This window comes from Festucalex cinctus, chromosome 4, assembly GCF_051991245.1.
Source record: "Festucalex cinctus isolate MCC-2025b chromosome 4, RoL_Fcin_1.0, whole genome shotgun sequence".
Lineage (NCBI taxonomy): Eukaryota > Metazoa > Chordata > Actinopteri > Syngnathiformes > Syngnathidae > Festucalex > Festucalex cinctus.
Genome location: NC_135414.1, coordinates 9,688,633 through 9,706,647, shown reverse-complemented (window position 1 = coordinate 9,706,647; position 18,015 = coordinate 9,688,633). Strand labels below are relative to the sequence as shown.

The 18,015-nt window shown below is 39.6% G+C and overlaps 1 protein-coding gene across 3 annotated transcripts; it reads right to left on the bottom strand.

Annotated features, from left to right (window-relative positions):
* Positions 1 to 330: 330 nt before the first annotated feature.
* On the bottom strand, positions 331 to 17,830 carry tmem39a (transmembrane protein 39A). Of its 3 annotated transcripts, none has more exons than XM_077518709.1 (10): positions 17,805 to 17,830; positions 17,511 to 17,699; positions 14,283 to 14,474; positions 9,347 to 9,569; positions 9,002 to 9,085; positions 7,652 to 7,806; positions 5,570 to 5,927; positions 5,295 to 5,482; positions 4,422 to 4,542; positions 331 to 2,974 (listed from the first exon to the last, which is right to left on the bottom strand). In XM_077518709.1, the coding sequence occupies exons 3-10, from the start codon at positions 14,393 to 14,395 to the stop codon at positions 2,738 to 2,740; spliced, it is 1,479 nt and encodes a 492-aa protein (XP_077374835.1). In that variant the 5' UTR covers positions 14,396 to 14,474; positions 17,511 to 17,699; positions 17,805 to 17,830; the 3' UTR covers positions 331 to 2,737. The 3 variants fall into 3 exon arrangements, with proteins under 3 accessions (XP_077374835.1, XP_077374836.1, XP_077374837.1); XM_077518710.1 differs by having other exon boundaries at positions 17,790 to 17,806; XM_077518711.1 differs by lacking the exon at positions 17,805 to 17,830 and having other exon boundaries at positions 17,523 to 17,798.
* Positions 17,831 to 18,015: the final 185 nt, after the last annotated feature.

Below are 18,015 nucleotides of genomic sequence, written 5' to 3'. Positions count from 1 at the left end.
CTTCGTCTGCGTATATGCTTAGTCACTTACACAAACACACAAAGTTTTCATTTCAACGCCATGTTTTATTTCAGATGCCCAAAAAAAAAAAAAAAAAAAAAAAAAAAAATTCTCAGGGTGAAATGAATACTGTAAAAAGCCGAAATATGAGGACCACCTCTGCAACAGTGACGTGATCCACAAAAGGCTCAACAACTGCATGCTGGAATATGTTACACAGAACCAAACTGAAGTTTCATTGACACCAGCATCTGTTTCATTCTCACCTCATCTGACTCATTTCAGTGAATGGAAGTGAAAAGGAGACTTTTTAGAAAATTTTTCTGAAACTCAAAATGTCAACTCAATTTTATTCTGAGGGGCTTTCAGGAAACAAATCAGGCAGAATGTGTTTGAGCAAGAAATCAAAACGCAAAAGATGTTTCCTATCAGGGCAGGTATCGTCCATAAGTAATTTCATTCAAGTCAACAGCGCCACCTTCTGGAAACAGTCACTACATTCAAGTTGGCACTAGCCAGCAAACAAAACGAGGCACAAAGAGGCACTTCCTCCTGAGCCTCATTCATGCTGAACCTTGACTGAATATATCAATTTCACGAACGAGTTTCATCATTCAGGCGATGCATGGCAAACATTGAAATGAACCACTAAAGAAATGCTTTGTCAGCGGATTTGAACGTGACTTAAAAGGAGGCACACGTCATCCAAAAGGCAGGAGGGTGCATGAAGAGATTAGGAAAACAAAAAAACAAAAAAGGCAGCATGCAAGGTGACCTGAAAGAAGCCAACTACCAAAAATACATAAATTGGTAATAAAACAGGAGGGTGTGGATGATTCCCAACACCGCGACTCAGCATTAAAGCACCCATGTCATTAAACATCCTTTGAAAATGACATTCAAAATGTAAATGAGGGCATCTTCGTTGGCTATGGTAACTCTACAAATGCACACGGGCCCGATTTGGACAGCAACTCAAACTGACGGTGCTGAAGTTGGAGCACAGCAACATGCTGTGACGTTTGCATCCCAAGGTGAAGACACCTGGCGCCACAGCCCGTGATGACAAACAAGCACATGCCCATTGCAAAAGCCCGAATACGCAAATTAAATCAGGAAGATCATGCAGCTCTTTTTGTTGGCCAAGTGAGAACAAGTACCAAAAAAGTGTTAAGAACAACACTCCTCTTGATAGACGTTAAAAGTAAGGCTATGAAAAATAGCAGCTTATGCACTACTAGCAAAATGTTCAGGATGAACCTAAAAAAAATGCACTTTAACCTTTATGGGTGAACTTTATTTGGCCTCTAAGCTTTCCAATGTACATTTCCATCTGTTCAATATATTATAATACAAATACAAATCTCTCCATGTGTTGCTTTTTAGCCACAGGTGCACTGGTAATTGTAAATATTGTTACTATTTATATAAACAAAATTTATGTATCGTCACTGCCAGGCAGAAACCTGACCAAAGTTGGTCAATTTCAGATTTTCCCCACAAATTGATTATAGCGGCGAATCTCCACATGGGCCTGTTACATTAACAAATTATTAAGCGATCTAATATGGTGAAAATAGCTTTAAAAATGCAATGTTAGGGGCTCAGAAAACTGCAAGGATTCTGCTTGATGCAAGCAAGATTGTATATATCGTACGTATCGGTGCCAGCTGGCTGAATGTCGGTATGTGGAAATGGCATTTTTGATTGGCTGTTATGTTACACCTGTGATTCAAATTTCAAATCACGGAGGAAACTAGTAGTCTACAGTTGGCTACTTATGAAAACTAAGCAGGCCTAACAGGCGTTAAACAGCAAAATTCGCAACAGGTATGTGATATATGAATTGATTTGAATTGATTTGAATTGCTAAACGGTCCTCTTCATACACGTCACATTTAGACAATACAATACCTCATTGATCAAATAAAATCATAGACGGAAGTGGGTGGGTGAGTCAGAAATCCATAGAAATAGACTAACTTGGGAAAACTCATGTTTTACATTTTGCCATCCAGCTCATATGAGAACACATCAATCTGTGCAAAAAGTATTGAAAGTTTAAATAATTGGACATGTGAGCGCAAAAGTTTAGAGCAGGTCAAAGTTCGCTGGTAAAGGTTACAGTGCATTTTAAGTTAATCCTCAACTTTTTGCAAGTAATGTAAGTTGGCACCAACATTTGTCTTGAAACACTTTTGGCTAAAGATGAACTCTCTGCTGGTTGCCTAGCAACTGCCCGTACCATTGCATAGCTAAGCTAGCTGGCTGTTGCTGATTGCAGCTGACTAAAAAAGAAAAAAAGAAAAAAAAATCATGTGTGAGGGGAAACTGTTGGCAGAAAACAACATCTTGACTTCTGCTAACAAACAACTGTGTCTCTCTTCCAATTTAACTTGGTGGTTCGAGTCAATCAGAAAGTATAACAGTTGACTAATGGCCACTTTTGACATCTTTGGTGAAACTCCTCCCTCTTTGAGCAACAACACAACGCACTTGAACGCAGCATGCTAATGACGTCAGCGTGGTAATGCCCGGCGTAACTCGAAATGGTATACAAAATAAAATATTCTTTTAAATAGTTTTTTTTTTTTTTTGTATAAACATTGCATTAAAAATGTAACCGTATCAAAACACGATTAGGAGTTCATATTCCTGTCCCTTACCTTCCAATTGTGAGCGCCGAACACCTATCTGGCCTCCCAATTTTAACACTACTGGGTGTCGACGGGTGTCTTTACTGCGACTTTAAGTCCAAACTAGTGGACAGTGGGTAGGAGTAGGCTTTGCCCAGCACTATGCGGTCTCTGAGCAGCTTGAAAAGGACATAGTAGTTGCAGAAAAGAATAAGGCCCAGAGAGAGTGTGTGGTTCCAGCGCTCGGACAGGAACAGCGAGTACAACTGATACAGGACCACGCTGGTCTCGATCCAGATCAGCAGGTTCAGGATCCGCAATGGCTTGTGGAAGAGGAACTGCAACACCAAAAAGGGAGGACAAGGTCAGAAAACTTCAGGAGCATAAAAAGGTCCTCATGGGTTAAAAAAATAAAAATAAAAAAAATAAAAAAATAAAAATGCTAATTTGTATATCAGGGGTCTGCAACCTGCGTCTCTGGAGCCATCTCTGTAGTTCTCTAAAATTAGTAGAAATGATTTATGTATATTTTTTTTTATAGTTAATGATTAAATAAATATGAATAATTAAACATTAGAAAAATGTCAAATCCAAATATTTAAGTTGTCAGAAAAAGGTAGATGAAAAACAAAATTACCTAAAAATGTCCAAAAAGTAACCATAAAATGGCCAAAAACAAAACAAGAAAGGCAGAAAATTACTGTAAAATATCTTTGGGATTGCACAAAAAAAAATAAAATAAAAATAAACACGACATAAAAGGAAACAATCAAAAAGTAATCATATAAAAGACGAAATCAAAAAAACTATCATAAAATGTTCACAAGAATGTCAGAAAAATACATAAAATAATAAAATAATATAATAAAAAAAGAAATAAAATAAATAATATAATAAAAAATATAAAATATAATTTTTTAAAAAAAAAGAGGAAAAAAACGCATGCAAATACAGCTAATTTGGGGTTTTCATGAGGGTTCATCAAAGGTTTCAAAAGATCTTTGTGGAGTAAAAATTGTCTGAATATGTTCGAAATAGTTTTGTGAAAAGTAAAAACTGTCTGAACATCTTACAAATCCTGATGAAAACCCCAAATTTCGCTACGTTCGCCGCTCAGTGAGATACCAGCTTTATCGGCCTTCAGATTCGCCAAAGAGCAGATGCCGATATTTGTCAAAATGCCAAATCGGCCTGGCCGATAATCGGTCTCTCTCTAGTGACAACAGTTGAAAACCACTGCATTTATCTTCCCATTTATTGCACAGGATCAGTTATCTTTGTCATCGTTGCGATGCTCAAAATGGCGTCTGTCCACTTGATTGCGACATTATCTAAGGCACAGGTGTCAAACTCGTGGCATGGGGCCCAGATCCGGCCTGCCGCATCATTCAATGTGGCCCGTAAAAGCAAAATGGGTGCATCAATTTCATGTTTTTCGCTGAACTATTAAAAAACATGTTTTTTTTGTTTTTTTTGCGACCAGTTCTTTAAAAAAAAAAAAAAAAAAAAAAGTGTAACACTTTCCATTCCGTTGAGATTTTGAAACTACATATCCATCAATTTGTTGTATATATTTAACACTATGGTTTTACAGCCTCTCTGTGCATTTCCAGCAAATCACAGGAGCACTGCTAGTAGGTGTGGTTTAATTTGGATCTAAATGGCGGTTATCGGCTTCTGCGCTTGAACTTATCACTTTCGCTACTAGTTCTGCTGCAACCCTTGATCATTCAAGTGAACCATTAACAGGTGAGGTGATTATAATTTACGAGCGCACATACTCACATAAAATCTCGCATGTGAAACATCAGAGGGCATGGCAACATTATACGGTCCGACTGCTTTATACAAACAGCGGCTGTGTCGTACCAACACTCCTTGAGGCCAAACCGTCTGTTCGGACCATCTGGGGGCAAAAAGAACAACATTTATTTATTTATTTTTGCATTAACCATGAAACTTAACTCTTACTGCCACATATCCCAAAAAAAATAAACCGGACAGTGCTATCCCATTTCAAACATTTTAACTCATCTTTCAAGGCAAACAGAATATTGTGTGCTTTTACTACATAAACAATAAGGGGATCAAATGAAAGATTGGATTCCATTTTTTCATTAGGAAAAAAAAGTATGTTTTTACCTTCTTTCATTCTTTAGTAATCACCATTTGAAAATAGGTGAATAAAATAATTGAGTGACATTGCGCAAAACCCGAAAAGATGAGAAAACAAGCTTTTTGTGAAGATACATTTTCTCCACAACAGTGACTTTGACACCAATGTTTTTGTTTAGTGACGCTCTGTGAATTAGGCTTAATGTGACAAAGGCTTTGATCGTTCACATCATCCTTGAAAACGTTCGATTTCATCAGATTCCGTCATGTTTCATTGTAATTCCATACACCGTCAGGCCATTGAAAAGTGATACAATGCTGCCATCTGCTGGCCATAGTTAGTGGGTGTTTTTGATTCCACAGCCCATTGACCAGGCAGCGCTGCACTTAGACATTGCAATTCACATTGATTTAAAAAACAAACAAAACAAATAACAAAAAAACAACAAAAACGTAGTCAACGTCATTTAACTTTCATGGCGGCTCACATCGTTATTAAACGTTTTTTGGTGGTCAAAGAGTTAAGAACTATGTGACACTCACAAATGCTGAGGTGCGTTGCTGTACGAGCCGTGCTCCAGCTTCTGCCATCGGCCCAGGTGGGCGGCAGAACGATGAAGCAGGTCGCAGTAGTTTGGAGGCAGCAGCTGGCTCATCAGCATCACAAAGGCATTGATCCACACCATGATCAGATGCTCACATGACCAGCGCATGTCATAGTATTGGGTGCTCTGAAAGAACAAAACGTGGTTTATTACTCCCAAGCATACAGTCCAACACGGACACGAACTCAAACGAAAGCAGAAGAGCTAACGTACCCTCACAAAGCACAGAGGCAAGAAGGCCACGTAATAAGCACTGAACAGCGAATTGAACAGGACTTCCTTAATCCGCCGATTGAAGTCGCTCTTCAGCTCCTCCACCTCCGATCGAATCAGCTCCGGCGTGTGAGTGTGCGTGTGCGGCGGGCAGGTGTGCGTGGGCATGTGCTGTGGGGCGGAAAACTGTTCGCGGAGGTTCTCCCGCAACAAGAAGAGGAAATCCCGGGGTCGGAAGAAGGGCGCTTCCGTCAGGTCCGTTTGCTGGTGGTCGACCGAGTAGTCGCAGTCGGCTGTCGACGTTTGGATCTTCGCTCCTTCCTGATGGAAACAGCAGAGCGGGACATACACGCCAAACCTAAAAACAGGAAAAGGGGGTAAAAAGTCATTGTTGGCGTATAGATCAATAAGTCATGCGAGAAAGCCTCAAAAACGGTCGTTAGTCATGGCAGTATATTGAACTAATTTTATGAAGAACAGTGAGAGCAACATCAGAATGAGCAAATAAAACAAAGACATTACTCAACCGTCCGTTTTTGTTTACAGTGCTTTCATTTCTCATGTTTTACTACACTTGAATTAAACAAAGACAACCTTAAAGATAGAAATGATTAACAGTCATAAGTGGGCTCGGACAAAGGCAACTTTGGTATTAGTCGGACAAACGTCTGTTACCAGTGAGGCAAAATTGGTCGCTAGTTCAGTCACTCTCAAACCTAATAAAAAATGACTCAGTGCTCCAAGTACCACCATCATGACCAACAGTAAAATAATAAAGTAGTGAAGTAGGCCTATGTGTTCATGAAAATAATATTGTTGCAAGTCATTGTATCAATTTGCACAGTAGGATCATTTACTGTGCCTTAAATCTATTGTACTAAAAAGTGAAATACAACTGTACTATACAGGGGCAGTGCAGGAATTCCACTTTGTTTCAGATCACCCACGCTATAAGAGAAATATACAGTATAGAAATACCATAGTGAAATACGACCTAGTTATGTTCGTTTTTATAGTATTTATGGCACTTAATTCTTAAACTGTTTAAACACATATGAAACAAACACATTACCGTAATTTATGGTGAGAGAGAAAGTGCAATGAATAACACAAATATTGTGCAGCACAGTGTAATAGTGGACCGACCCCTCTGTGTTTACAGTAATGTAAACAATCCGTTATTTTCCAAACTAACAACAACAAACCTAATTTCACATCTGACAATATACATCAATAATCATGCTGAAAGATGTATATTATAAAATGATAAACATACTGACGTCTAATCACTAATGAAAATTTTTAGAATCAATTATTCTATTGATAAATTGACTAATCAGATTAATTTTAAATTTGCATTAAAGCGTATTACAAAAACATTTTCCCCGATTAGTGACTGATTACTGTTTATTACCCCACTCATTGGTGGTTATTTTCTACTTTGTATTCATACAGTGATAAAACAAAAATGTACTGTGTACTATGTAACCGGTTTGATGATTGTTTTCCCAAAGTAAAAACAGATGTTTGCAAATGTATTACTTTGATTAAACACGGAAGAGAATCAGTCTTCTTTCATGAAGGATGCCAGAAATCAGTGAACAATTACTGTTGATATGATGTGCTGAAATTAGAGGATTTGGACAATTTTACATTAAAAAAAAATGGCCCCAAATGATTACTCAATTATTAAAGTAGTTGCTGATTAATTTGATAATTGATTACTTGTCGATCTAATCAATTAATTTTGACAGTCTACTGACGTTGCTTTATGTAGAGCCTAAAAGCCGGATAACATATGATGTCATTTAATAGCTTTCAAAAAACGTAAACTGTGTTGATGGCTTCCAGGCTTTCGTTCTTCTTCTTTTCAAATGTATGTTTCAAATGTAATCCTATAGTAAGTTGTGTGTCACCATCTAGTAGTCAAGAATGAATGAAACCCAAAATGGACGAGATTCAGAACGATAATGTCCCAAGTAGTGTGAGTAGGCCGCAGATATCATCGAGTGCAGTTGTAATACGTCGCCACACCCCCTCTCCATCAAACATTTCAAGTACGATTCAGGAGTGAACACTCACGGGTATCCCAAGAAGAGAAGGTTGAGAACCGAATGGTTCTTGCAAAGGTTGACCAGCGTCCAGCAGAGCACCCAACAGCACATGGTGAGCAGACACAGTCTTGCTGCAATCAAGACAAAATAGCAGACCAGCGATCCCCTGCTGCTCTGAGACAGCTGGACAAAAGCAAGAAAAAAAAAAAAGAAAAAAAAAAAAAAAAGAAGTCATTTTATTGATGAGATGAAACAGATTCATTAGCCCCAAGTGTCAGATTACAGCAGTACCTTGATTTACCGTAAAAGTGCCTCAATTGGCAATTTTTTTTAATTTTATTTTTTTCCTGTCACTGGGTTGATTTTTTTTGGGGTGTGTTGCAGGCAATTTTAATTTCCAAGTGAGCTTGAGACATTTCAGTGAACATCACAACATCTGACTATCATCAATACTGTTACGTTTTGTGCATGTCTTTTTTCTTCCTTTTTTAAAAAACAAAACAAAAAACAATGGTTTCAAAGAAGAAGCACTCATTGAAGCACATGAATTCAAGCGTGAAATCACTGAAATACATTCGACTTGGCAAAGCAGTACAAGCTGAGTACTTGTATGCTACAATGATGTACAATTTTTAATTATGTCTATTCAACATATTGATTCATTTATTGTGATTTATGTTTTGTGTTTGATCTTATGAACAGCACTTTGTTACAGCTACAGTTCCTGTTTAACTCATTCAAACCCAAAAATGCATAATACTTCGTCCAACACTCCCAAAAATGTATTTATGTTTCTTTTTTTCTTTTTATGCTAGAGCATACAGAATGATTTGATGCAGCTTCTGACATAAAGAGGTGGCTTTAAGCAATTGTAGTTATTACAACAACAACAACAACAAAAACGGGCAGCAGGTGGCAGCAGAGTATAAGAGATCAGCCAGAGCCATTTTGCAACAAGGTCTTTTGCCAATGTTTTTGCCAGTAATGTGAATAACGATGAAACGTAGCTATATTCTAATGCTAAATGCTGCAAAACGGAAACAGATATAAGTATACTATTTTCTAATGAAAGAAGAGACTCTAATCTTTCTTTTGGTAGGTTCCATGTTTTTATAGCAATAGAACAAAATATTCTGTGGGCTGTGCAAAATCAGTCAAAATCCAGTAAAACAGCAAAGGGGGCTGCTTCTGTGAAAACTGTGAAAAGACAATGTTGGTGTTTTAGTTGGGCCTGAAACAAATGAATGACATTGCCATTCATTTCAATGCGGATAGTTGATTTGAGAGACAAGCATGGTCACGGAACAAATGATACTTGTGAGTCAAGGTACCGCTGTATATCAAGTAGACTTGCTGGGGGGAAAGTGAGTGAGGTTACCTCTGAAACGATCGTCCAAACAAGCCTCCTGGCCAGCATGACTGTGATGAAGATAGCCAGGTGGTAGTCCATTAGATGGAAGCTCTGCAGATAAAGACAAAAGGAGAGACAAGAGTCATTTTTCATTGCACAATGTCATACTACAATCAAGCAAACAGACTTAGATTACCCGCAATCACAAACAGTTAGGGATTTCGGATGGCATTTTAAAATGAACCTAAAATGTGCAATATTTGACCTTCTCTTATTTAGAATGTCCAACCGTTTAATGTTCAAGTCCATTTTTCGACCAACAAACTATTTTTGTTCGGGTTTTACCCCTTCCAAAACTGCGTGTGTTCTTACGAGTGAGGTAGAGGTGGGTGGCTGGCTGTACGGGTACCACCAAACTGTCCTGTAGATGTTGACGTACTGCACAAACAAGGCAACCAGTAGATAGAGAAAGAGCAGGAACTCAAACAGCAGGCTGCTGTCCAACGGCAGCAGAGGAATCTTTGAGTGGCGGACGGGCTCTGGTGTTATGACGGCTGAGATCGGTGGCGCAGACAAACCCAAGGAGTTACTGTTCCTGAAAGAACACGCACACAAATACGAGCAATGATGAGTGCAAAAAAATAAAAATTAAATATGCATCACTGCATATGCTACTTTTTTATGAACAAACAATTGTACAGAAGAAAGGCTGTAGGAAACATCTAACTCAAGATGTGTTCAGCTCGGGCTGTGCAATTACCGGTAATCGAAATTCAATTATAATTTAAATTGTTACATTCCACAATTGCAAAATCAGCATAATTGGGGAAGAAAAAAAAAAAAAAGTTTATTACTACCAATTTTTGAATTGTTTAAATATATACATTTGCACCTTTTAAAAATTTAAAAATAGTTAATTTAATAAATTGTTTCATCCAAAGGAAAATTATTAGGGGTGTGAATTGCCTAGTGCCTGACGATTCGATTCGTATCATGATTCGATTCGATTAATCCCGATATAAATTTTTAAATCGATTGTTGCGATTTTTTTTTACTCAAATTTAGAAAATACTATTCAGTAAACTTGTGCATGTACACTATAAGATTTGTATTAAAAGGTATTATTTATCTGAAACTTCAGTCTTATAACTGTGAGCCACTGTATCTGTTTCATGTGTGAACAGCATTGAAATAAAATATTAAGGCTTAATGCCCCCTCTATGAGCCGGCACCTTAACGTGGTGGAGGGGTTTGCGTGTCCCAATGATCCTAGGAGCTATGTTGTCTGGGGCTTTATGCCCCTGGCAGGGTCACCCATGGCAAACAGGTCCTAGGTGAGGGGCCAGACTAAGCACGGCTCAGAAGACCCTTATGATGAATGAGATTAATGGAGGCACGTTTCCCTTGCCCGGATGCGGGTCACCGGGGCCCCCCTCTGGAGCCAGGCCTGGAGGTGGGGCTCGCTGGCGAGCACCTGGTGGCCGGGCCTGCACCCATGGGGCCCGGCCGGGCACAGCCCGAAGAGGAAACGTGGGTCCCCTTTCCCACGGGCTCACCACCGGTGGGAGGGGCCAAAGGGGTCGGGTGCAATGTAGGCTGGGTGGCAGCCAAGGGAGGAGACCTTGGCGGACCGACCCCCGGCTACAGAAGCTGGCTCTCGGGACATGGAATGTCACCTCTCTGGCAGGGAAGGAGCCCGAGCTGGTGTGTGAGGCCGAGAAGTTCCGACTAGATATAGTCGGACTCGGCTCCACGCACGGCTTGGGCTCTGATACCAGTCCTCTCGAGAGGGGTTGGACTCTCTTCCACTCTGGAGTCGCCCACGGTGAGAGGCGCAGAGCAGGTGTGGGCATACTTATTGCCCCCAGGCTCGGCGCCTGTACGTTGGGGTTCACCCCGGTAGACGAGAGGGTAGCATCCCTCCGCCTTCGAGTGGGGGGACGGGTCCTGACTGTTGTTTGTGCATATGCACCAAACAGCAGTTCAGAGTACCCACCCTTTTTGGAGTCCTTGGAGGGTGTGCTGGAGAGCGCTCCCCCTGGGGACTCCCTCGTCTTGCTGGGGGACTTCAACGCTCAAGAACGAGATCCCGGATACAAGCGGCCGAAATGAGTTTCCTCCGCAGGGTTTCCGGGCTCTCCCTTAGAGATAGGGTGAGAAGCACGGTCATCCGGGAGGGACTCAGAGTCGAGCCGCTGCTCCTCCGCGTTGAGAAGAGCCAGCTGAGGTGGCTCGGGCATCTGGTTCGGATGCCTCCTGGACGCCTCCCTGGGGAGGTGTTCCGGGCATGTCCCACCGGTGGGAGGCCCCGGGGGCGACCCAGGACACGCTGGAGAGACTATGTCTCTCGGCTGGCCTGGGAACGCCTTGGGATCCCACCGGAGGAGCTGGTTGAAGTGGCTGGGGAGAGGGAAGTCTGGGTCTCCCTCCTGAAGCTGCTGCCCCCGCGACCCGACCCGACCGAAGAGTGAGAAGCGCAAAGGATAAATGAGCATATTTTTAATATGAAGTCCAGGAAGTCAGCAGTAAGCGAGCTGCCATAAGCAGAAGAAGATGGATGGATGGATGGATGGATGGATGGCTTAATGCGCCATTAATATAACATTCTTCCATCCTTAAGGTGTGAATTCTAACCCTAAGTAAGACGTTTTGTTGAATATTTTTCCATCAAAAATGGATGTTTAAAAATCGACTCGGCTGCCTATTGAAGCAATTTGAGAATTGTGAGCTGTGGTATCGCGATACATTGCCGAATTGATTTTTTTAACACCCCTAATAATTATAGTGTTTCAAAGAATTTTATTTGTCTTAATATTTTTTATGCTCAAACATTTTCTTGCTTTGTACCAAAAAATCGTTCTAGTGTACAGTGCACAGCAAAACTCCAACTTCAAGTTTTTGACAACAAAACTACATAAATATATATTATTAGAAATTATGTTTGGTGCAAAAAGGAACTACATAACGATAGTGTTTCTATTTTCTTTTAATTGGTCTTAACATTTTGCGTAAATATTTGATTGTTTTGTACCAAAAAAATAAATGATCATCCTATTGCACAGTGCACATGTTACACTCACACTTCAAGTTTTTGACAACATAAATATTAATTATTATAAATTCTGTTTGGTCCAAAAGGAACTACACAATTATAGTCTATTTTTATTTAAATTGGTCTTAATATTTTTAAATGTGTAAACATTTTCTCGTTTTGTACCAAAACTAAATGATCGTCCTACTGCACAATACACATGCTACACTCCAACTTCAAATTTTTGCCAACATAAATAAATAAATTCTATCCAACCATCTTCTTGACCGCTTATTCCTCACAAGGATCGTGGGGGGTGCTGGACCTATCTCAGCTGGCTCTGGGCAGTAGGCGGGGGACGCCCTGGACTGGTTGCCAGTCAATCGCAGTAAATAAATTCTATAAAATAAATAATCGTTTGAATAATAGGGATTTCAATTATTGCCAAAATAATCGTGATTATTATTTTTCCCCATAATCAAAAAGCCCTACACTCAGCAGAACACTTCACACCTGCGTACCTTATTATATATCCTGTTTATTGAAAGTTGTGGGCAACTTGTTCCTAATTAACGTAAGTAAACAGTGTAGTTAATTCTGCATGTGCACACAGACGTCACATTCAAACACGAGAAGAGTGAGAAGCGCAAAGGATAAATGAGCATATTTTTAATATGAAGTCCAGGAAGTCAGCAGTAAGCGAGCTGCCATGCAGACGACGTGTTCGATTAATGCTGTAAGAGAATAACATGCTAAAATGCAGCGTTGCCTCACTTTATCCTGGTTTATCCTTCGGGCTCCCTACTAGGTTGCACATTTGCAATGCTACTTTCCAACATTCACCTGACGAACGCTTATCTATTCTTTAAATATTTCAGTTGGCAGCAAGTCTGAATCAAGATGTATTCTGCTGTCTCATGGGAAAAAAACATGTGGTAGGACATTTTTATTTTTTTTTATTTACCGCTGCCTCCTTGGTTCTTTGATAGGCTATATTCTATTTATGTCACAGTTCCACAGGGTCAAATGGCTCGAGAGTAGTCAGGTTTCCCCAAAAACATGAAGATTGTTTTTATTGTACAAGTTGAACATCTTCAACATTGAAGATTGTCGGCCTCGACAGTCATCAAATAATATTCTAAGGAATATTAAAAGTGTGTTAAAGTCTAAACCTGTTTAAAAAAAAAATCCAAGAACTATACATTTTGATAAGGTCTTCCCATTGTGGATTTTCACCTACGGCAGTCTGGTCTGGAACACATCTCCCTCTCATTAAACGGGGTTTCACTGTGGTTAGATTTACAACATTGTGCAATCATGTGATTCAAAGTAAAGGTCCTGCATTAACCACTGATTCAATGTGGGTGACAATCTATGATCTACGCTACCCAGCCTGTCGAAAATATTTCTTTACCTCACCAAACCTGAATGACCTGCAGGGCAACCAACCATGTTAAATCGGGTGACCAATACCTCACCACGAAACAAAAGGCAATAAACGCTCAATATGTGGACTCATGAGGCATTTGTGGTCAGATATCACAGTTGACCTATTTTTGCGGATTCAGTGCATCGCAGACAGGGCTCCAGACTGCCCCAAAAAGGTGCCGTTTTGCTTTTAAACTTTGAGATAGTGGTTAAAATGTTTTCATCTACTCGTGCAACTGCGCAATTAGTAAATTTGCTGATTTTTTTTTTTTCAATTACTATTCTTGATCGTGTTTTTTTTTTTTTTTTGCTTACAAATCTGCTCCACACTTCAGCCCATTTATCAGTTATATGGCAAAACTGTGGTGTGATGTGGTTAGAGGCCACTGTGTTCCTAGCCAAAAAAAAAAAAAAAACAACAAAAAAAAAAGTCTGGAGTCCTGGACGATTTCTAAAAATCTGGTGGTGGTAATACATCATATGACAGTATTTTGTTCAAATGATGTAAAATAGGCCTTTTATATCCTAAAACATTAAAAACAGAAAAAAACTAAATACAAAATTTGTTAGAATGCATACTACAAGGAATACAATACCTGTAACATAATGTAGAAGTACATTAAAGAGCGCTGCTGTGATGACTTCCTATGGGTCTTTGAACGCATCGCTGCTACTGCATGTACGGGGGTGCAGAAACCAGGTAAGCGAGAGAATAAATATTACAGCCCACAGTCACCATGTCGCAGTATTACTTCCTCAATATTTGTGAGATAAATAGACTAACGTCTCATGGTGTATCATTTAACACCGGAACTGACCAACGGTGAGAGAAACGATTGCAAGTCATACCTGTTTCTGAGGCCTGTACCATTGCCCAGGTTGCCTCCAACAAGAGTTTGCAGGGAGGGCAGGGCAGAGCGGCTCAACTGCTGTCTGCTGGGACCCCTGCGACCCCCTGGCATGGTCGCCGGTTACCGTAGCAACCCCGGACGCTGGGACTCCCCGTTGCTGCTTAATGAGCGACCATATACGTTGAGGCCACTGTGAAAGAGAGCAAAAGACGGAGACTTGTTTAGATCACATTTGTTTACTCTTTCATGAAAAGTGAAAAATGTAATTGCATTCTAATTTCTAAGAATTAAAATGTTGATGTTTTATCTCAAAATTTATTGAGCACATCCATGATTTGTAGTTTGGATACAATCCTGAGCTAATATTGACAAGTGTGGTGTGACCTGAAGCCTCCAAAACACATTGAATTTTAATTAATATATTGAACTCCCCCACCCTCACTCCCATATTTGTATTCTTTAGTGGCACTGAGACTGAAACAGGTGAACCCGATTGTTTTTCTAAATGGGAAAATTAATTTTAGTAGTTACAGTATTATGTTGCTTGATTAATTTCGTTTTGTAATGATCCCATCAAATCGGAACCAAGTTGGAAGCAATGTGTGACCTGATGCACAGGTGATGGCTGTGAAATGACACTGACACGCATTTGCGAATAACAACGGCAATTCGGCAAAATAATGATCAGTGAAGTCACAATGTGTCACATTCATGGACTGCCACCCTCCAAAAAAAAAATAATAATAATGTGTCCTGCAGTAAAACATCAAAGTGTGATTTGAAGCAGTCATGAGTCACACTTTTTTTCTCTTTTTTGCCATTATTTCTGTCAAGGTGAGTAACTAATGTCTGCACCGCAACTTTCTCTGTACAGATAAATAAATACATAAATTAATAATCAAACATTCCGTCTGCTGTTTTTCTTGAAATTGGCTGTTGTGGTCGCCAAGTTTTCGTGGCAGCTTTTGAAAAAGACATGGCTGGGGGTGGCAGGGTTGACAGGATACAATAGGTACTTTGATTAAATACACAACATATCTTTGCTTTATGTTAAAGGGATACTTCACTTATTTAGCCATTTTTGGCAGTCAAACATGAATATTTTACCTATAAGAAATTTTATATTTTCATTATTTTTTATGTACAATTAGTACTTTTAAAAACACATTTTGCAACTTGCTGTCGACTGAAAATGACATCACAAGGGCTCAGGTAACCAATCACAGCTCAGCTTGTGAATGTCATATGACCAAACCTAGAAAATAGGTGAGCTGTGATTGGTTACCTGAGCCCTTGTGATGTCATTTTCAGTCGACAGCAAGTTTCAAAATGTGTTTTTAAAGGTACTATTTGTATGTGGAAAAATAATGAAAGTATGAAAGTATCAAATTAATTATAGAAAAAAATACTAACTTTGTATTGCTATAATGGGCTGAATAAGTGAAGTATAAGTATCCCTTTAAACGTCACTGGAAAGTAGCAAGAAACGGCTGGAAGGAAGTCAGCAACTGGCCACTTTTGAAGGAATTGTTCATTATTTGCTGCTTGTGAAGTCAGTGCTTAAAAAAACAAACCAAAAAAAACGGCCGAGCGACGGCATATAGCTACAAAAATACTTTAAGCAAGGTCTACTCTGTACTGTATTTAACTATCAATATACATTACATTTGTATTTAACTCAGTCACAAATATATTCATCAAACTTTTTTTTTTTTCCCCCCCAACAGGCTGGCATGGAAAAAGGTCTCACCCAGCTCATCTGTTAACTTGAATTTTCTACATACGTAGCTGTAATGCCAGACACCAGAAGAAAGTGGCTTTGCATCACTTTAGTTTTGAGATTGACAGCTTTTGAGTTGAAGCTACACATTTGGGTAATCTTGGCTAGTCAATTTGTCACATTATTTATGAGGGACAGAAACAGCAAAATGTGGGGACTCGGATAAGTTTAGACACCTGTCACACGAATATTGGATGAATATGTAAGGGATAAACTGAGTATGTGATGTGGTTGAGGACTGGCATGACAAAAAGCCACCTACATTCAACTGGAGACATGCGGTTAATCAGCATCACTCACGGCGCGTTTCTTAGTTGTGTATCTGGAAAAAGTTAATTTCCTCTTGTCTTTTTGTCCAACACGTTACTAGTCAATAATGGAAAACACTAGAAACTAATTGATCGTCCACCAAACCTAATTGGCTGATACCTGAGGGAAAGCATGTGATCGGCATATATCGATCGACATCTTTTACGGCAGATAATAACAAAACAAAAACAAAAAAAACATGTAGAGACCAGCTTGTGTGCAGTGTGGCATCCCCTCCCCCTTTCATTAACGCTGCAAGATATTATAGACAAAACAAGTAACTAAATCATACTGTATTTTTGTGCATTTTCTGCACTGTCTATTTGAAATACATTTTATAAATACTGTTTTTGGTAGTTTAGTACTTATATTATCACAGAACACAATAATGTATTCGGCCTGTCTTGAAAGATTGGTCAAACTGCTTCAAAATGGCTTGGCTGGCAATATGGGGAGTGCATTTTATGCAAGTTTTCTGTGTGTTACATTTGTCATTTTCCCCTGTGTTTTAGCAGTATTGATTTTCAAATATGCATCATACTGCAATGACCTACAATAACAACATACAGTATGCATATTATGAAACTTCAGGCTCGTATTTGATCAACACTTAGGCCTACTGCAGGACAGTACTTCAATGGTAACACTTGGATAGCTACGTTTTTTTGTTTTTTGTTTTTTTTAGTACTTGGTGTAAACAATTTGAGAACCACTGATTTAAAGTATTTGATCACCAAATCGGTCCATTTAAGACACAAACACATTTGTAAAGGGGCAACGTTTGAGTTGAAAAGTCACTGGAGAAAACGGGAACTAATATTGCAGGAGAGTATTTTGTCACTTCATCAGGGTCAGACTTTAACTCTTAAAAGTATTGCATTCATTATATATTTAAAAAAACAAAACAAAAACAAAAAAAAAACGTGGGCTGACTTCTTGTTGATGGCACCGCTGTGACGTGCACAAACTCAACCTGGCGTTTCTCAATTATGACACCAGGCAGAGTGCTGTTTTTATTCTACGCCTGTTTGAAACTTCAGCAAATAGCGTCAAAAATGAGGGAAATATGTTGACGTGTGTATCTGGAGCACACATACTGAACGTTTAACGCGCTGTACAAAGTCGCATTTTACTCACAAGACAACATACGGGAGAGTGAAGCGAACGAGGATGCATCAGTCACTTGTGTGGCTTCCAGCCGGACGAGTCCAGACGGAACCGAGCATTCCTCCGCCTCCTTTTCACTCCAATAAGACCGAACACAGCACCGCGGAGATGAGCTACGGTGGTTCCGGACAAGCTGCTGTGGTCCCCGGTCACTCCGTGCTGGAAAAAAAAAAAGGCGTCTTGTTAAAAAAAAAGTTAAGCACAAAGCTGCGAGGAGCAACTGTGTAAATGCATTTCACAGACACCGACGTGGCAACCCCGCACCTCCTCTGACATGACGTCATCAGCGCGCGACGTGAATCATACAGCAGGCCTACTGAATATAAAATGTTGCGGGTGAAAAAGGCACGATCTGAGAATCTAATGTTGGTTATATGGTGGTACTACTAGTTTTTCGCTCACTTAGGTAGTAGTACAGATACTGTATTGTGGGAAGGAAGTATTGTTTCAACGCCAGTAAAGCAGACTCAAATGT